The following is a 21,360-nucleotide window of genomic DNA, read 5'->3' as shown; positions in this document are numbered from 1 at the left end:
CAGATAAATACAAATGTTTTGTAAATATCCTTTGTAAAGTTTGCCCAATAATCCCTTTTAAGGTAGTACTTTTGTGTTTAGTTGCTCAGTCGTGTACTACTCTGTGACTTTATCGACTGTAGCCCACCAGGTTCCTCCATCCAAGGGATTTTCCAAGCAAGAATACTGGAGTGGGTTGCCATTTCCTTCTCCAGGGGATCTTCCAGACCCAGAGATCAAACCGACATCTCTTACATCTCCTGCACTGCAGGCAGATTCTTTACCTCTGAGCCACCAGCTTCCCTTACCTTTAGGTGATACCTTTTTAGGTAGTACCCCATAGGTGGTGGTTTAGTCACTAAGTCGTGTCCGACTCTTGCGACCCCATGGACTGTAGCTAGCTAGCCAGGTTCCTCTGCCCATGGGATTCTCCAGACAAGAATACTGGAGTGGGCTGCTATTTCCTTCTCCAAGTACTCTATAAGGCGGTGCCTTTAGGAACATTTATTCCAAGGAACTAGTTTTCTCAACCCAACTCTGGAAGTCTGCACCAAACATCACTTTGATCAAAGGGTTTTGACCTTGATCATTTGGTATATTTTCTTAGGACAGATTCCCAGAAGTGCAATGATAGGGTCAAAGGAGGGAAAGCCTAGGAAGCTGAAGGTTTTCTACAAACAAGAGGCAGGCAAAAGAGATTGGACAGGGAAGTCTGTCCCAGGAAAGCCCTGTAGGGTACTGCTCTGTTACAGAATAGCACTGAACCATTTCAAGAATTTTGTGGCTCTAAGTACTTCAATATCATATCCCTTTCTGTATAATTAAAAATTAAAATAAATACTAAACAATTAAAAAAATAAAAGAAAGTCTAATAGAAGCTAATCTATTGATGAATAGAATCTTCTATTGATGATGAATATTCAATAGAATAGAATTCTATTCTATTGAATATTCTACTCTATTGATTCATCATCTAATGATGACTGTTTTAGTGCTTTAATTTTTTTTTAAGAAATAACACATCAAATTCTTTAAAAGAATTTACCCAATTGTTTTGGATTGGCCCTGCTTTGTCATACTTTAAGTACATGTGTAGTCTGGCCATTGGATATTTCAACACTAATGTCCAATAAATACTGTTTTAGATGATGATGATAGTGACAATGCCCGGGTCTTTCCAAAGTTAAAAGAACCAGTGAGATTCAGGGTCCAGAAATGTAATCAAGATCATGCAAATAGCTGTAAGTTTTGTAGGCAATGTGACTTATCTGCACAGATTACTTATCAATACAGGGAGAAAAGACAGAAAGGACCCTGAGAAAGGAGCTCTCCAAAGCCATAATTTGTCCTCATTTTTGTGACCTGACCTGAGGATGAGAGAGATTGGGCAGGATTTTGTCCCCTCTGCTCTGGGGTAGACATGAGCACCAGATCTCACCACTGAAACCCTTCTGAGAGAGTTTCAAATGTGTGGAGAACACATGCACACATTTTGAGCCCACCTGCTTTGAGCCTGGGTGCATCAATCTTCTAGTAAGAACTAGAGTCTACCAGGTGAAGATGAAGATGGCAGAGACCAGAATAGAGACATGATTACCATTCAGACATAAAAAAAAAAAAAAAAAAAAAATTTGTATTAGGTTTACGCACCAGTCTGTGAAGATTTTGGTTAGCCTGATGCAGTTCCCAGCTCTGACTGACACTCAGGTCCCTGACGAAATTCTATCTCCTAAACTGGTAAACTGAAGACAGATCTTGGGCTGTGGGGACCCCACTAAATCACTGCCACATGGTGAGAAATGCCAGTGATTGCTCATTTTTTCTGCAGGATGTTATTTTGCTTTAATAGTGCTGCTGATCATTTGAAAGGCTGCTTTCTGTGCCTGGGCCTCAGTTTTTCCATCTGTAAAATGAAGGAGTTGTATCAGATAGTACTACAGTAGACTTTAGGAAAAGAAATCCCTGTGAGATGATTCAGAAAAGTCTGAATTCTACAACCTTGTTCAGAATATTATTATTTTTTGGTATCACTTTCATAATTAATATCAGTGTTCCAAGTGTCTCAAGGTACTTCATTAGGGAAGGATTCCTTCATTCTATTAATAAAATATAACAACACTATCATATTAGAGGCACAGAGAAATGCTGTAGTAAGGAGATATGTTTAGCTCAGTGTTTCCTAAACTTATTTGGCAATCTTACTCTTTTTTTCAGAACATCTGTTAAGGTTTTTTTTTTTTTTCCTCATGGAATGGTTTGAAATCCATTATTTTAGACCAATGTGCCTGTCTCTTCTTAATTGACCTTGTTCTCATTCTAGGTCACTCAGCAGCTCCCAGAATATGGTGTGCTGGTGTACCAAGTTCTCCCAGAGAAGACAAGGCCAGAAGGGGAAATGGCCTTGGGGATCTGTGCCAAGGGTGTCATAGTATATGAAGTGAGAAACAACACCAGAATTGCAACTTTACGGTTTCAGTGGAGAGAAATTGAAAAGATTTTGTCTTATGTGAGTGTCACTCAGTTGAAATGACCCAGGCTTTTGTTTTCCTTTGATCTGTTACCCCTTTAAAGGAACAATAGGTCAGGTGATCTTCTCCTAAGAAAATAAGCTCACAGCCTGTCAGCTAACCTGTACTCCGTTGACTATGGCATATTTGGAAGAAGTCTCTCAGGGGATTTGAGAGTCCCCTGGAGGCCATTTCTTCTGGCCATCTCTCACACAGCCCCCTTTCACCTCCGTGGGCAGCCATTAGCCTAAAGGACTACAACTTTCCCTCTGGGTGAAGTTCTTTTAGTTTGGGGAATCTACTGATTTTGAGAGCAAGGTTGGGAATGGCAGATGGGGAAGAAGAGTTTGAAGCAGGCGCAATGGAGTCTGCATGCTTTTGAAATATTTTCCTTGTATTTTAATTTTCCCTTTGCACACATAGCATGGAGGCATCTGGGCTGTCTCCCATGGACTACAGATGTGAAAACATTTGTCAGTCATTAAAAAAAATTACAATAGCAACACACCTATTAAATGTAAAGATTTTGAAATAACATTTGAACATCATTTATTTGAATTTAGTTGCAATTAATTTTCATACTGTTCATGGGGTTCTCAAGGCAAGAATATTGAAGTGGTTTGCCCTTCTCTTCTCCAGTGGACCATGTTTTGTCAGAATTCTCCACCATGACCTGTCTGTCTTGGGTGGCCCTACAAAGCATGGCTCACAGTTTCATTGAGCTAGACAAGGCTGTGGTCCACGAGATAAGTTTGGTTAGTTTTCTGTGATTGTGGTTTTCATTCTGTCTGCCCTCTGATGGAGAAGGATAAGAGGCTTATGGAAGCTTCCTGATGGGAGAGACTGACTGAGGGGGAAACTGGGTCTTATTCTGATGGGCAGGGCCATGCTCAGTAAATCTTTAATCCAATTTTCTGTTGATGGGTGGGGCTGTGTTCCCTCCCTGTTGCTTGACCTGAGGCCAAACTATGGTGGAGGTAATGAAGATAGTGGTGACCTCCTTCAAAAGGTCCCATGAACGCTCTGCTGCACTCAGTGCCTCCGACCCTGAAGCAGGCCACTGCCAACCCACCCCTCCGCTGGAGACTCCTGGACACTCATGGGCATGTCTGGGTCAGTTTCTTTGTGGGGTCACTGCTCCTTTCTCCTGGGTCCTGGTGTACACAAGGTTTTGTTTGTGCCCTCCAAGAGTCTGTTTTCCTAGTCCTGTGTAAGTTCTGGTGGTTCTTCTATGGTGGGGTCCTCCTCCAAGAGGGCTTATGCTGTACCCAGAGCCCCTGCAGCAGGCCACTGCCGACCCATACCTCCACAGGTCAGTTTTCATTCCAATTCAAAAGAAAGGCAATGCCAAAGAATGTTCATAGTACCGCACAATTGTACTCATCTCATACACTAGCAAAGTAGTGCTCAAAATTCTCCAAGCCAGGCTTCAATAGTACATGAACCATGAACTTCCAGATGTTCAAGGTGGATTTAGAAAAGGCAGAGGAACCAGAAATCAAATTGCCAACCTCTGCTGGATCATCAAAAAAGCAAGAGAGTTCCAGAAAAACATCTACTTTTGCTTTATTGACTATTCCAAAACCTTTGACTGTGTGGATCACAACAAACTGTGGAAAATTCTTAAAGAGATGGGAATACAAGACCACCTGACCTGCCTCTTAAGAAACCTGTATGCAGGTCAGGAAGCAACAGTTAGAACTGGACATGGAACAACAGACTGGTTCCAAATAGGAAAAGCAGTATGTCAAGGCTGTATATTATCACCCTGCTTATTTAACTTATATGCAGAGTACATCATGAGAAAAGCTGGGCTGGAGGAAGCACAAGCTGGAATCAAGATTGCTGGCAGAAATATCAATAACCTCAGATAATGCAGATGACACCACCCTTATGGCAGAAAGCAAAGAACTAAAGAGCCTTTTGATGAAAGTGAAAGAGGAGAGTGAAAAGGTTGGCTTAAAACTCAACATTCAGAAAACGAAGATCATGGCATTCTGGTCCCATCACTTCATGGGAAATAGATGGAGAAACAGTGGAAACAGTGGCTGATTTTATTTTTTTGGGCTCCAAAATCACTGCAGATGGTGACTGCAGCCATGAAATTAAAAGATGCTTACTCCTTGGAAGAAAAACTACGACCAACCTAGACAGCATATTAAAAAGCAGAGACATTACTTTGCCAACAAAGGTCCGTCTAGTCAAGGCTATGGTTTTCCAGTAGTCATATATGGATGTGAGAGCTGGACAGTAAACAAAGCTGAGCAACGAAGAACTGATGCTTTTGGACTGTGGTGTTGGAGAAGACTCTTGAGAGTCCCTTGGGCTGCAAGGAGATCCAACAGTCCATCCTAAAGGAAACCAGTCCTGAATATTCATTGGAAGGGACTGATGCTACAGCTGAAACTCCAATACTTTGGCTACCTGATGTGAAGAACTGACTCATTTGAAAAGACCCTGATGCTGGGAAAGATTGAAGGCAGGAGGAGAAGGGGACGACAGAGGATGAGATGGTTGGATGGCATCAGTGACTTGATGGACATGAGTTTGAGTAGGCTCTGGGAGTTGGAGATGGACAGGGAAGACTGACGTGCTACATACAGTCCGTGAGGTCATAAAGAGTCGGACATGACTGAGCAACTGAACTAAACCGAACTGAACAATTAATTTGGCATAAAAAATGTTTTATGTGTCTCCATAGCAGAGAATGGTCCACTAGCTAATGAACTCTCCTGTCCTCTGAGTCCATGTCCCATACCTTCAGCAATGATTTCATTATAAAACATGAAGTTCTTTGAATGTGGCTCAGTAAACATTTTCGTTTTTTTTCTACTGAATTTTCTTCTGTGGTTTTCAAGTTTTTCCTACTAACAAGTTTTTTTTTTTTTTTTCTGATTCTTTGGTTCTTATTTTCATTATTACTATCTGATGTTAGAGTTTCCTAAGCAGAACACAATTGGTTTTATTCATTTTCTCAGTGTTTTTTGTTTTTCTCCCATCTTGGCTGTTGAAGTTGACCTTGTTAAAGTGTGGTTCTCAATATAATTTCATAATAAAGTATTATTTTTACTTAGGGAAAAAAGTTTACATCTAAAAATAAATAAGAATTGAGCATAATTTTATTAAAGTGGCCTTTATGATATCAGAAAACTGACTTTTTCCCAAATATTTTTGACCTTACCTAAAAAAAAAGCAATTGATATTTTTATTTGTGAACTTCTCAGAAATTTAATGACTCAAATGACTTGATTTCAATTGAAAGATTATTTGGTGAAATTTAATTATTGAATGAGGGCTTCCTTGGTGGCTCAGATGGTAAAGAATCTGCCTGCAATGCAGGAGACCAGGCTTTGGTCTCTGGGTGGGGAAGATCCTCTGAAGAAGGGAATGGCTACCCATTCCAGTATTCTTTCCTGGAGAATTCCATGGACAGAGGAGACTGGCAGGCCACAGTGGGGGCATGATTATTGAATATTCAATGCTGTTATTACTTCCTATTTTCTCTATCTCATAGTTAATTGTTCAAAATTCTCAATTCTCAGTGTAATTTCTCTTAAAACATTTGTAGAAATGCAGACTACCTACCAAGTAATTTTGAAAAATAGAATTTTTGAAGCCATAAATTTAACAGCCCCCTTAAGTATTTTATATTTAAGTTGGTTTAACTTTTACAGATATTTATTTTCCCCATGACCACAAGCAATTTCTTATTTAAAGCTGGAAAGTCATCTGGTTCACAAAACAATCTTAGTAGCTTTAAAACAGCCAGTCACTAATTAGGATTTCCACGTTCTGATGACCAGTCTCTTTCTCAACATAAATATCCTTTTTTATGGAAAAGTCATCATGGGAAGTAATGTCACCAGCTGCTTGCCACAAACCCAGCATCTTACACAGAAAATGACTTGAACTCTTCATGCTACAACTTAGGAAGCTAGTTTCAAATTTGCTTAATTACTAGCGGAAGCCAGAACGCTTCAGACAGTTGCTAACATTTGTTTTGTCAACCTGAAGAGAGGTAGCCAAGGAAATAGAAAAAAAAAAAAATGCCATTTTTACAATGAATATGATTTGTGGGTACATTGGCAGCCCGCCTGTGATAGAGACATCGATTCAGAAGATTATTCAATCACGAAATCATTCATTGTGAAATGATGAACTTACCCGTGCTAATAACTGTTCTTGGATATTAATAGTAGTTAAAAATGTCTGGAGAGAAATGCGTGAAGCCTGGGAGGATACAACATTTGTAGGGCTCTCTTTAAAAACAAGGACACAAATTTCCAAAAACAAACAAGGTTTTAAAGTGACTGCTCATGTAGAATGAGAAAATAAATCACCACAACCCTTGAATTTTAAAAGATCAACTACTGCAAAATCACAAAAGTAAAAAGAATTAATATTCTTTTGAATGAACTTCCTGATAAACTATAATTCTTTTTTTTTCTCTTTCAAAGTTTTGGTGGCATACACTCTGTACTTTCCCATAGGATGATACTTTCATAATATCTTTTTTTCTAGAGAGAAGAGAAATCTAGCACATCTGATTGAAAGTTGTTTTTATTGATGAGATCCATAAAACATGCAGCTTTGCGACAGAGACATTCTTGCTCTTTGAAGCCCCACTGCAGGTTTCTAGGCTACCAACACAGGAAAATCAAATAAATTCCATATTGTGTGATTCCCATCAAAAAAAAAAAAAAAAAGAAAGAAAGAAAAAGAAAAAAATGTGCACTGTATTGATAAGGCAGTATATATACAATTACAAAGTACATTCCTGATACGATAAAAATTCCACTTAATTAGATGTTTTTGAGAATTAAATTACAGGTTTTCATTTCTAATGATTGAAAATGTTTCCTGCAGACTGGCCTCTGGCTCTGCACTTCAAATCTTATTCCCCTCTGGCACTGACGCCACATACTTCTGAGGCTGGGTATTGTAGGGCATAGTCAGTTTTACATGACTACTGGCCCTATGTCTTTATGCTGAGACTTTAGGTGAGTTGGTCCAATGCAAGGAGTATTCTGGGATGGCTGGCAATAAACTGTTGCAGGAGAGACTGCAAATCACATAAATAAATCCCATTAACTCTACATTGAAAGCAGCCCCATTCATTTCAGCTTCCTCTTAGTGGGGTCTGCTTCTCCATCATGCAGTGTTACCTCTGGTGAGAAAAATAAAACTGAGTTGCAGTCAAAAGAAGAGTCAGTGATTTTAACTGATTGTGGTGAAAGCATCTTTCTTTTAACATTTTATAAAAACACATGAAGCCGTTGCTTGTTCCCTTCCAGGAAATGGCCTTCCCAAGTAGGGGTCTGGAGTTTCAACTTCCTTAGCTGGGCACATCTGCCTCTGTCTCAGAGAATCTTAGCCTGCAAAGATGTGTCAAGCCAAACAAATAAATAAGCCTGCAAAGGAACAGAAGCAACAACAAAATTACTAGGAAAGAAATATTTGAAATGATAAAACATGCTTTGAAACAACCATGATGTTACAGAAACACCAAGTATTTTTGTCTGTAACAACACAGATGTAAATACATTTTTTTGTGTTTGTGCTGAAAACCCTGAGATTCAAGTTACACATCATCTTGTTCATAGAGCAGTTTGCTTGTGTGAAAGTTGGCTTGAAGATATGGTTTTCCCATTAAATGTTGTTATCAAAGTGGAAAAAAAAATCTAAACCACTACAATCAAGACTTCTTTCAGCTTCATGCCAAGAAATGAGATAGAAATTCTACTCTCTGGGGTTTTTAATACTTTAGGGCACTGGGGTCCAAAAGTATAAGAGTTTGGCAAGAGTTTATGGTCTGAAAGAAAGATGTGGTATATATGTGTGCATGTGTGAATAATTCTCTCTTTTTTTAGATTTGTTAAAGAAGAGTTATTCAGTTTAAAAAATGACTTATCCAAGATTTTTGATACCTGAGTGAACTTAATATAAAATTGTCATGACTGTATATAAGCATATCAATGCATACTGAAAAAGTAGATGGATTCTAAGCAAATATTCAACTTTGGGAAAGTATGGATAAAATGATCAACCAGTGGAGTTTAGACATTATAATTTGAATACTGAGGAAAAATTTATAAGGATAGTTGGATAGCATCTATGAATGTTTGAAAAAACGCACTAAATAAAAAATACTAGATATAATTCAGTTGAATTAAAAATCCATTCACATTAGTACAGGTTCAACATTAATTTATTAATAAAAGTAAAGGATATTTAGAGAATGCTTAAATGATCTGAAATTAGGTTAATGGTAAAAAAGAGTTTCTTAAAGGAAAGCAATGAACAGTTGTCGCCCTTTGTTAATATTTGATTGTGTGAATGGAGTTTCTTGGGAATGGTAACGATCACAAATTAAAAGGGATTAGCCTTAAAGAAGTTCAGGAGTTTCAGAGTGCCCTTTTAAGCATAAAACCTGTATTTATAAAGTTATCTTTACAGGAGCAAGCTCAAGGTTCTCATGAAATATCTAGAATAGAGATTTTATTTGGAAGTTTTATATAAATTTGTATTTAAAGTAATTTCTATTACTGTATATTTCATTGTTCTTATTAGAGTTATATATTGCAAACATTTAAGGATCTTTTCCGGGAAGCTCCATATAGATAACCCCATATAGATAGTCCTTTCCAGTTTATCTCAATGAGCTGTACAAAAATCATCCCTTTGTGCATGGGTCTTGAAGGTATAAATGTTGAGGACGTGTTTCTTGGTGATATGACCTCAGTTCCTGCTGCATTCTGAGGAGTCTCCATCTGCTTCCTCATCTGTAGAATAAGGATAATGATGGGACTGCTCTCATTCTGTAGCTTCTAGGATGAAATGAATTAAAACACAGAAGGGATTTAGAACAGAACCTGGCACATAACAGCATGAAATATGAGGTTACTGATGTGATTTTATCCTTTCTATAAACCTGCTAGCTGAGATTTTGCCTTCCATGTCTGAGAGTTTATGCAAACTGTTATTTAATGACCTTTCCCAATGCACATGGAAATTATATTCACTCCTTGCTTAGGGCAATGCCTGTACTGAACTCATTTCATATTCTTTTCCCCTAGCACAGTCCTTGGCAGATAGCAATTGCTCAATAAAGAAACATTTGATTTATGAATGAAGGGGAAAAAAAAAGTTGTATTTAATCTAAGAAAAAATGTTGGGCCATAGTCAGATAACATCTGCCATACCCTTCTGGATGCCTACCACACTGGTATCCAACTGACAGCTCCTGTATTTGGTTATTTTCTGGATAGTTGTGCTCTGATGGATGGGTGAAAATGATCAATATTTTAAAGTCAGCGTTTGTTCCCCACAGCGAAAAAAGTTCATCATCACAAGCAGCATCACTGGGAAAAAGCACACGTTTGTCACTGATTCAGTAAAGACCTGTAAATATTTGCTGGGCCTGTGCTGCGCCCAGCATGGGTTTAACGCTCAGATGAGCTCTCCTGGAGTTACAAGTGGTGAGTAGACCCTACGTTCTCAACCTAAAGCTATTTGGGTTTGAAGGCTGGGTGTATCACATTTACTGTTGAGCTCTCACCATTATTTCTTATTCATTTATAACAGGGAGCAATATAATATAGTGGTTTCACCATTCATATTCCCAGAGCGGTCTCTGTGGGTGCATCACCTGGGAGCCAGCTAGGAATGCAGAATCTCAGGCCCCTAAATCAGAATCTGCACTTGTAAAAGAACCCAGGTGATCTGGATGCAGATGAACCCCGGGCTTGGAATGTGGACCCTGGAGTCCAACAGACCCAGAGCTAGGCCATTTACTAGCTGCGTGACTCTGAACACTCACTTGCCCTTTCTGGGCCTCGGTGTCCTCAGTTGAGCACCTGTTCATCCAACAGGTTTGTGCTGTTCTCCAAGGATGGGCCATGCTGTTTCTCGCTCATCTAGAGTGAATGTGTGATGGTCATGGCTCTATGTGACTAGTAATGGCAACTCCTGCTTGTGGGGGTTTTGTTTCTTATTGTTGTCCAGTCGCTTAGTCGTGTCCGACTCTTTGCGACCCCATAGACTGCAGTGTGCCAAGGGGTTTTGTTTGGCACCAGTCGATTCACAGGGGAGCTGCATCACTGGGTCCTGGCATCCTGGGATTGGGGATCAACTAGGAAACAAAATTGTTGAGCGTTCGGATGCAGAACCAAATACAGAAAATAAAAGTGGCCTCTTATTTTCAGCAAAACCAAATAAATATATAAATATGTCTTTGAAGTCACAGAGTAGCATTTCTATGATGTTTCCAGGGAGCTGGAAATAATGAATGTAAATTGTGTCTTACCTGTTATTGCTGAGATAAAGTGTGAGACATCAGTATCTATTTTATTGCCTGATATCAATGAACATAAAATATTTATAAAGACACCGTGGGCTTACTAGCAAAATTAGTCTTTGTAAGCCTGTTTTGCTCATAATACAGTGTTTTCCCAAACTACAAAATCTACCATAATAGGAATTTTGGGGAATCTAATATTTGCATGGCCTCTACTTGCCATGCTCTTCCAGGCTTAGACAACCAAGATAAGTCTGATTCTCCAAGAATAAGTTCAAGGACAATCTGCTCCTTGAAGTCCTTGCTAGTTAACTGCCTCTGTACTGCCTTCCCAGATGGAGCTGACTACTCCTTCTTTTGTGCAGGCTCCATCTTCTCACATGTGGCGTTCTGCCCCTTTTATTTGTGGATGTGTCTACCTCCAGTTTTCAGTGAGCTGGGAGTTCCCAGAGGGTAGGGAGAAGGTCCCTGCCTTTACTGTTCCAGCATGAAACAAAGGTGTATCAAGTGGGAGATGGTTAATACTAACACATGTTTTTTGAATGAATGGATGGATAATTGGTGTGGAAACACAATCATTTAGTTAACTGTTCCTCTATTTTGATTTTATGTTTACTTTTCAGTTTCCAATATCATAAATAATATTGCAGCAAACATCAGTGGAAGAAAAATTTTTTTGTATCTTGTATTATTTCTTTAAGCTAGATTTCATTTAAATTTGGGATACACAGGCAGGGGCATTTTTAGGGCTTTTGCTGTTTTTCTGAGTGCCATTCCCATGCCCAGTATCATTGTGCCTGTTTTATTGCATCTTTGCTGGAATAGATATTATCATGTTTATCTTTGTTCATTTATAGGGAGAAATGATTTCTTAGTATTGTTTCACTTGACATTTCTTTGACTGTTGGGAAGTTGGACATTTTCCAAGTGTTTCTTAGTCATTCTTCTGTGAATTGTCTCAACAAGCATATTACTTTATAGTTATATTTGATTCCCTGGGGAGAGAGAAAAATCACCGAGCTTCTACAAGTGCATAAATTCAGGATTAAATCAGAGAGAATCTGTCAGCATTGCAGAGGGGGAACCACAGGGCTTTTCTCGTCCTTTCAGACAGATGGCCAGAAGCTTCAGGGGTACTTGTGGCCCTTCCACAGGCTTATGGCTGTAAGACTCCACAGATCTGCAGTGACCAGCCACCATCCTACCCTAATTCCCTTTTCCGTTTCCTTGTGGCTTCCTCTCTGATGCCCCAATGCTCTCCATCTTCTGCTGGGGACAGAACTCTGCTGGGAATTCAGGCCCTTGGTGATCTTACTCCTCTGCTACCTTCTGGAGCCTTCCTCTCTTAGGGCACATCCTCTTCTTCCCATACTGCCAACCTCTATGCATAGGCTTCTTTGAAACCCACAAAACCTTTTTGAGCTGAGTCCCTGTCACCACTTTCTTTCCCTACAGTGTCTCCCTGTGAGTATTAAATATCCACCATAATTAAGGCTAAGGTCACTGTCCCTGTAGACCTTGGCAATCAGAGGGGGCTGGACATGCTTCAGATCTATCTCCTGTGCTGTTTTTATCTCCATGTCCTTGGTACATCCATTTTCTGGCATGGGCTGTAAAGTCAGCTGAGTGAGTTTTGCTCTACCACCTACAAGCCCTAGGGATCTTGAGCAAATTGTTAACTCTCTCTCAGCCTCACTTTTCCTCATCTATAAAGTGGGTATAACAATATCTAACCCACAGGGTTCTCGTGAGGATTAAATGAGACAATGTACAGATAACATGCTTACCACTGTGCCTGGCATGTAATAAGCACACAGGATGGGTAGGCTGCTAGTGTGGATATTACTGTCATTGCTGCTATATCATATTCAAATTGCGTTTAGTCTTCTTTTCTTCCTTGCCTGTTGTTATTCAGTTGCTAAGTTGTGTCTGACTCTTTTGTAACTCTATCTGTCCATGGGACTTCCCAGGCAAGAATACTGGAGTGGGTTGCCATTTCCTTCTCCATCTCCCTTGCCTACTGTATGTGAATGATGATATTGAATGCCTCCTAGACACAGAATGTTTCACCGAAGTATTTTTTAAAGGCTACCTTGGGACTTCTCTGGCAGTCCAGTGATTAAGATTCCTGCAGGCAGTGCAAGTTTGATCCCTGGTCAGGGAATTAAGATCCCACATGCTATGTTGTGAGGCCAAAAAAACAAACAAAAAAAAAGAGCTACCTTTTTCAGTGGATACAGTACTGACAACAAACCAGGCACCGTTGTAGGTAAGGGGGATTGTCTACCAGAGGAAATAAATGCTCATGGACAAGCTCTAACTGAAGACACCTGACTGTGCTTTAGATATGAGCGCAGACACACACACTCACACACACACCACTGGAGCCACACAAATGCCATGTGTTGAGCATTCTTTGCTTCTTGGTCGTAGCAGGGTTGTACCATCTGTTGATAGTCAGAACATAGTCATCATTTTCTTTTTTCAAATTACAAACCGGGCTTTGTATAAATCCTGGTTAATTTAAGGAATCTATCTATCGAATCCAGTTTCTTACGAATGACATAAACAGTGAAGTGGTGAGAGTCACTCATATTCCTGGGCTCACGTTAGGGATTTCATCAAAATCATTTGTTACCTCTTTCTGCAAGAAGGGAGGGAGGGCGTGGTTAAAACTGGAAGACAACACATCTGATCTATTCATATTTCAGAAAATCAGATCTTAAATCTTAGTAGTAAGGAAACTAAGCTGTGTAGGGATGAAAGATTATGTTCCACAGGGCAGAGAGTAATCTTGGGAGCTCAGGTAATCTGCAGACCTATTTGTTAACATTTGGAGGATGGTTTGTAAAGGCAGCGAGCAGAACGGGTGGCGGCAGTTAATTTTACACAAGGCTCTGCTGGCGCTGACACTGCCGTTAACTGTGGCTCAAAGTCCTGTCAGCTGCTGGGGGATGGAGGGTATCCCTTCTCTTTCTACCTGTGTGTCTGAGTTTTCTTTCCTTAGTGAGTGCTAACAAGGCAGACTTGGCATTCTCAGGGCTCATCACAGCAGCTCCAGAAGCCAGCATGAGGAAAAATAGGTCCCTCCATGCAGACAAAGAAAAGCCAGGACAGTACCTGGGGCCTGTGATGTGTTTTTGCTGCCATAAGAGTGATGGACCCAGCATCATTCTTGTGGGTTTTTATGTTTGTCCATTTCTGCCACATTTCAGACTCTGATAAGTGTGTGCAAATGGCCAGTCTGAGTCTTGCACACCTGGCCCAGTCCAACCAACTCACTTGGATTCAGAGACTGTCATGCTCAGAAAACGCGCTATTCGTACCTGGACTGGAGGATGCCGCGGGAGGCCTGCTGCACAGGTCCCTGGATAACTTCACCATGGACACCAGCAGGGGGACGAGGGCACAAGGACTCAGAGGCAGGTGGGTTCGACACATCTGTTCTCTGGGCCTGAACCACCATGTACTTGGTGCTCTGGAGCAATCCCTTTAAACAATGAAGACATTGTTTAAAGGAGGTCAGATGTCTCAGGGAAGTATGCATTCATTGGGTAATTATCAATTAATCCCACAGAGATTTCCCAAAGGCTGTCTGTGGGCCAAATCTATGCTACACCCTCTAAGGCAGATATCCCGTGTCCCTCTACTATGTTGCTCTATCTTTTGGTGGAGAAAGAGCTAGGTGATGATATGAAATTGATGAGGACAAAATAAACAAGCTGTAGTAGCCTTTTCGGGTTTGTCATGAACCAGGTACTATTCTAAACACTGTACCCATCAAAGACTTTAACCTTCACAACCCTACAAAGTAGTTTCTATTTTCTCCCATTTTGAGACTTGAACACACACAACTGGCCCTGGAATCTGCACTCCTAACTGCTACACTACTGCTGCTTTCTTTGTTGATAAATCACTTGTAATTTAATTTGCAAGGGAAAATAAAGAGCTTATCAACATAACTCTACATTATAACACAATGATCCATAAATTTTAAAATAGCCTATAAGTTGGATTGCACTAACATGGTAAGTTCTATAAATAGCACAGATTCACAGGCAGCATGTGACCAATGAAGATATTATAGGAGCTGTTCTTTGGAAGGAGTTATACATCTGTTTCAGCAAGAGAAAATGGTGGTTGATTTGGATTGTGATGCATATATTATATCTTAAAGCAATTCACAGAAAATTATGGCTCCCAATTCTGTTGATGCAAATATGTACCACCATATACTGCAAACCCAATCAATAATGATGAAGCAAAATTATCTATTACTGTGTAACAAACAACTCCAAAGCACAGTGGCTTAAAATAACAGGTATTTTGTTATTCTGTTTCACAGTTTTCTGGGCTACAAATTTAGGGCAGGGCTTGGCTGGCTGATTCTTCTCCTCTTGATGGTACTCATCTGGACTGGTCTGAAGGCTCCAAGACTGTGTTTATTTACATGCCCAGCCCCCTGGTGGGGATGACTGGGATGGTGTGCTCAGCTCACTTGATAGATTAAAAGCTGAAAGAAGCCATGACTGACTCGAGGCCATCTTGAGAATGTTTTGACTGCAAAATACCCTTCCAGTGACCTGCTAGTAGACATGCCCATGAGGGGACTGGCAACACTGCATGGCAGCCAGCCTTCTCAGTCGAAAGCTGAATCAGAGTCCTCAGTGATCTCTGGTACTCCTCTACTTTTAGTTTATGAATGCCAGATTTTCACAACCCTTAATGACTCACATCAGTCAGTCAGTTCAGTTGCTCAGTCGTGTCCAACTCTTTGCAACCCCATGAAACGCAGCACACCAGGCCTCCCTGTCCATCACCAACTCCCGGATTTTACCCAAACTTATGTCCATTGAGTCGGTGATGCCATTCAACCATCTCATCCTCTGTCGTCCCCTTCTCCTCCTGCCTTCAATCTTTCCCAGCATCAGGGTCTTTTCAAATGAGTCAGCTCTTCAGATCAGGTGGCCAAAGTATTGGAGTTTCAGCTTCAGCATCAGTCCTTCCAATGAGAACCCAGGACTGATCTCCTTTAGGATGGACTGGTTGGATCTCCTTGCAGTCCAAGGGACTCTCAAGAGTCTTCTCCAACACCACAGTTCAAAAGCATCAATTCTTCTGCGCTCAGCTTTCTTTAAAGTCCAACTCTCACATCCATACATGACTACTGGAAAAACCATAGCCTTGACTAGATGGACCTTTGTTGGCAAAGTAATGTCTCTGCTTTTTAATATGCTGTCTAGGTTGGTCATAACTTTCCTTCCGAGGAGTAAGCATCTTTTAATTTCATGGCTGCAGTCACCATTTGCAGTGATTTTGGAGTCCCCCAAAATAAAGTCTGCCACTGTTTCCCCATCTATTTGCCATGAAGTGATGGGACCAGATGCCATGATCTTAGTTTTTTGAATGTTGAGCTTTAAGCCTACTTTTTCACTCTCCTCTTTCACTTTCATCAAGAGGCTCTTTAGTTCTTCTTCACTTTCTGCCATAAGGGTAGTGTCATCTGCATATCTGAGGTTATTGATACTGCTCCTGGCAATCTTGATTCCAGTGTGTGCTCCTTCTAGCCCAGCATTTCTCATGATGTACTCTGCATATAAGTTAAATAAGCAGGGTGACAATATACAGCCTTGACGTACTCCTTTTCCTATTTGGAACCAGTCTGTTGTTCCATGTCCAGTTCTAACTGTTGCTTCCTCACCTGCATACAGGTTTCTCAAGAGGCAGGTCAGGTGGTCTGGCATTCCCATCTCTTTCATCAGAGGTTACTGATAACTTTCCATGAAAAGGGAAATCTAGGGTCTCTTAACTGTGGTCAAATATATGTAACATAAAAACACTGATCCCAGGGTACAGTGAGAGGCTTGGTGGCAAGCTGTCTGCCAGCATCCATCTCCACCTTGGTCTAGCTGCCTAAAACAGTGGGGGCAGGTGTGGAGTCCCTGAGGTTGGGGCCACCCTGGGTGATAAAGGGTTACTGGGTCTGTTCAGATGGTTGATCTCCTGGCCTGCCTTCTTCAGATGAGGCCCAGTGCTGGCTTTTTCCTAGGCTCTAAGTCCTGTGGCTTTGCCTCTGTTCTTCCTGCTCATTCTCTACTTTGTTCATCCCTGAATGTAGCTTATGTTGAGCAGAGGTGGCCCTGTGGGTAGGGCAGGCTCCCCACTTCATTCATTATTCTCCTAGGGCCTAGAACATCCTTTGTTTGCTAGAATGCTGTCTCAGCAAATTGAGTTGAATGCCAGCATGAGAGGTTCCTGTTTTCAGCTGCAAGGATCAGCAGGTAAGTTAAGGTGTGAAGACCCTCAGGGGCCATCACAGTGGGGATGCTGGAGCATGGCTGGCCAGCTGGAAAATGAAAGCAAACTACAAAAAGTCAGGACCCACTAAAAGCAGCAGTGCTGTATACATACTACCTTAGTTTGCAGCCATCACAGTCTTGGGAAATAGGAATATTATTCTTTTGTTATAGTTAAGAAAGTGGAGGTTTTGAAAGGCTGCTTATCAAACCCAAAGAAGAGACAATGGGAGGTTCATAGGGGACCTTGGTGACTCTAGGGTCTCCTCTATGAGAGAAAGCTCCCAAAGCCATTCCTTCCAGTGTACTTCGAATAACCAGATCAGCCTTTGATGGCATCTATGGATCTGCTGACCGATAGAGCATGGGACCACCACACATACTCTGAGTGGTGGGAAGCTGCCTCCCAGGGGCCTCTGATCAAACTTATTGTCTTTCCCCACAGCCCCTGCCTTGGCCGAGAGCAGCTGGAGCGTCTCTGTTTGATTCAGAAGCCGACAACTTGTGACCCTCTCTCTAGGCAGCCTGCTCAGAGCATGCTCACAGGTACAGGCCAACCATCAGCCAAATAGGGGTAAAGAAAACCTTACACATCATGCTTGGTTTCAGTCTTTTGCCATCACTTCATTTTGCTTCTCCAATACTGTTCACAGTCTTTTTGCTTTTCCATTAATCTCAAAACTACTTATGGTTGAGAAGAGCCCTTGTTGTCCACCTTTGGCTTGGGCTGGGCACATTGATCTGAAATGTGTGAGCACTGGCCAAGATTCTGAGCACTCTGGTCCCGTGAGAGGCATACCTGCCGTGGAGAGGCATGGTTAGAAAAATGCTTCATTCATTTTTGTTACAACTCTTCATGCAGTCCCAGAATATCATGTCCCACTACTTACCAGAAAGGGGATTCCCTGGTGACTCAGATGGTAAAGAATTTGCCCACAGTGCGGGGGACCTGGGTTCAATCCATGGAAAATTCCCTGGAGAAGGAAATGGCAACCCACTCCAATATTCTTGGCTGGAAAAGTCCATGGACAGAGGAGTCTGGCGGGCTACAATCCGTGGGGTTGCAAAGAGTCAAACATGACTGAGCAAATAATACTTTCACTTTTTCTTACCAGAAAACATATACAGGGCAGGTAGCCTCCCCCTTTGTCATATATCCTCTAGGAAGGTCCCCAGTGGGACATAAAGATTCCTGAATTAGAGAAGATATTTATATTGGATGAGCATTAAGCCTGGGGGCTGGATCTGGAATACCACCAGGTGGCTCTTTACATGACCTGTGTGCCAGTCCCATTATGGTGCCTTGTGGGAGGGAGTGATGTGGAAATCCTTGAGGGGTGGGTTACCGTTTGGGGATTTTTCCATGTGCTCTGTGGTCAGCATTGGAATGCCCCTTAAGGCTCTGTCTTGAGTCCCCTGCAAGACCCAAGCTGGGGGAAAACTTGTAGGGTGCCTCTGCTGGACTTTGAGGCCACGTCTCCCCTTGTGGTGAGGGGCCAACAAGAGGAAGACTTTGCTGTCTCATCTCTCTGCTCCAAATTTAGTTTTAGCTTTCATTGTTAGCAAGGTTGTACATGCTCAGTTGCTCAGCCGTTTCCGACTCTTTGTGACCCCATGGACTGTAGTCCTCCAAGCTCCACTCTTCATGGGATTATCCAGACAAAAATACTGGAGTGGGTTGCCATTTTCTCCTGCAGGGGATCTTCTTGACCCAGGGTCAAACCTATGTCTCCTCCATCTCCTTCATCGGCAGGCAGATTCTTTACCATTGTACTCCCTGGGAAGCCCTGTCAGCAAAGTCATCTCTGCTCAAATTCTGTCTTATCCTAAGACCAGTATAGTAAAAGAATAGCTGTAATAAGTCATGCAGAACAAGCACATGGCCCAGCCTGCCTTGCCTCTGCTTTTGATGAGCCACCACTGACCCAGTGAGCTCATCTAGTATGTGTTCAGTAATCCATATCCAGTATCATGCATGTACACATGCATGTGTGTGTGAAATGCTGTTCACACCTTTTGTATTACATCTCAGATAATTTTGGGAAAAAGCACAGTGTGTGGCTTTGTTTCCATATCTAGGATCACGAAATAACAGGAGAGGGAGCTTTATAGCTGAACCAGATGGAGAAATTGTGCATGTGACTCTGAGCCGGGACCCACACCGTGGTTTTGGTAAGAGGGCCCCCGGTAGAGGAGTCCCAGTCTCTCTCTCTCTGGGAAGAAAGGAGGTGTGTACCATCTTCCCTTTAGACTTTCCTACTCCCTTTTCCTGCCTGTCCTCTTCCAGTTTGCCTTTTTTCAATGATCACTTCTTTTTCTTCCCTTTAAATATCCCTAATGAGTAATGGGACTTTGGGGACAAAAGTTTCTTTTTAGATCCTATAAGATTTTGGAATGCATATCTTGAAAATCTAAGAACAAGGTAGAAAAACAATTTTTCACCTAACACCATTTCTTAGTATATTGAAATTCTTAGTGATGGAAAAGAATAGACAATATTTTTCACCTCTTACAATTTACCACATATGAAGACCCCTAAAAATCTTATTATAACCTTACAAGAAATAAGGCACTGAGAGAAATTACTTGATTAAAAATCATCTTTTTCTTATCTCTGATTATGTATTGGAGCAAAATCCATGCACATTGATGGGCTTTAGTTGTGTTTCTGAAAGGGAGACAATCTACTTTTCTCCATGTGTCATGGCAGAGTAGAAAGAGCTGTTTGACGATCAGAGGGCCTAGGTACAAATATCACCTGCATAATCTCAAATAAATAACCTAACATCTCTGAGCTGCAAGATCATTAACATCTTCTTTAATATAATTGGACTATAGGTTTTGTGATTAATGAGGGGGAAGATGTAGGCAAAGTCGATCCTGGCATCTTTATATCTTCTATTATACCTGGGGGACCAGCTGAAAAAGCCAAAAAGATCAAACCAGGTATGTCTTTTTAAATTGCCAGAGATGCTGCTTTAAGGAATTGCTCTTTTTCATTTTCTTGATGGGATGATTGAGATGTCTTATTCTTCCAGGAGGGCAGATACTAGCCCTGAATCACATCAGTCTGGAGGGCTTCACATTCGATATGGCTGTTAGAATGATTCAGAATTCTCCTGACAACATAGAATTAATCATTTCTCAGTCAAAAGGTATGTCTTCATCTGCTTTCAGAAGCTGGAGAGTCTTCTTTATTCTCAGGAGTGCATCTTTACCTTCTGGGACTGAGATTCTAAGTCATGGAGGTCTTGTTTATTACTTTCCCCGTGGTAATGGCTTTGGCACAAATCAATAAACTCCACAATTTCAGGGCCAGCACAGGCTCTACCATTGCTGGTCCTGCTGAATGGGAGAAGTCTACCTTAGTTCTTTATCAGATGCAGCCATTGTGTGTTTTGCTGCCACTCTTCTTACATGACAGGGAGGATCTGCATTCTGTCACCCAAGTCCTCATTAAAAGTGGCTGCTGTGGGATTTCTACATAGTTGAGGCATAGGTGTGGCAATCAAAAGGGAAGGAGATGGGGGCAGGGGGCTACTCACATAACAAGCATTCTGTTCTTACTTCGTCAAGGCTCAGCATGTTACAGATCAATCAAGTGAGTAAAGGTTTTTTTTTTAAATGTTTTTATTCATTCTTTAGATAACTATATGACAATTATCTACTATCAAAAAACAATATTACTATGTTTATCTGGGGCAGATTTAGTGGGGGCTTGGTGGAAGTAATGGGGAGATATTTACATCTCTTTCCCTCCCAGTTACCTAGGTCCTCCCCTGCTTTTTGGTTGGATGATCCTGCAATTTGCCAGCAGACTGCCTACAAAGCAGGGCTCACACTTCAGGAGCTTTGTATAATTCCCTCTCATGTACAGCAGTGCTTCACGCCACACCAGCCAGCAATTCTGGGTCCTAAATGTAGTTGCCCCCTTTGCCTTGTCCACTGAAAAATCTCTCATTCTTGCATGTGTGTACACCATCACCAGATGGCTTTCCCAGGTGCTGCAGCTCCCCCTGGTCCAGAAGCTATGGGGAGTGGGAGAGGTGGCCAAGCTGGGGCCTCAGACATGTGCCTTTCATCCTATATTTAGAGTTGACCCAGGAGCCTGCCCAGCCCTTCCAAAATACCAGTCGCAGCTCACTGCTTTATTGGCTTTTGTACATTGTCACTGTTCTTCCCACATTATTTTAGCTGTCCTTGGTTTCCCTCTACACTTTCCACAGGAAAAACAGAAAGGAGAAATCAAACCATCCTTTTCTTAAATCAAGAAACATAATGC

At 41.4% G+C, this 21,360-nt stretch overlaps 1 protein-coding gene across 1 annotated transcript in view; it reads left to right on the top strand.

Moving 5' to 3' along the window:
• FRMPD2 (FERM and PDZ domain containing 2) overlaps positions 1 to 21,360 on the top strand; it is a 64,148-nt gene that overhangs the window by 23,161 nt on the left and 19,627 nt on the right. The window contains exons 12-19 of the mRNA XM_061163075.1: positions 2,300 to 2,485; positions 9,817 to 9,954; positions 13,936 to 13,963; positions 13,998 to 14,208; positions 17,524 to 17,624; positions 19,158 to 19,250; positions 19,917 to 20,024; positions 20,117 to 20,233. Coding sequence (XP_061019058.1) covers positions 2,300 to 2,485; positions 9,817 to 9,954; positions 13,936 to 13,963; positions 13,998 to 14,208; positions 17,524 to 17,624; positions 19,158 to 19,250; positions 19,917 to 20,024; positions 20,117 to 20,233 — 982 coding nt within the window. The remainder of the gene's footprint in view (positions 1 to 2,299; positions 2,486 to 9,816; positions 9,955 to 13,935; positions 13,964 to 13,997; positions 14,209 to 17,523; positions 17,625 to 19,157; positions 19,251 to 19,916; positions 20,025 to 20,116; positions 20,234 to 21,360) is intronic.

The sequence above is a fragment of the Dama dama genome, chromosome 15 (genome assembly GCF_033118175.1).
Source record: "Dama dama isolate Ldn47 chromosome 15, ASM3311817v1, whole genome shotgun sequence".
In the NCBI taxonomy this organism is placed as follows: Eukaryota; Metazoa; Chordata; class Mammalia; order Artiodactyla; family Cervidae; genus Dama; species Dama dama.
This window is presented reverse-complemented; position numbering and strand designations above follow the sequence as displayed.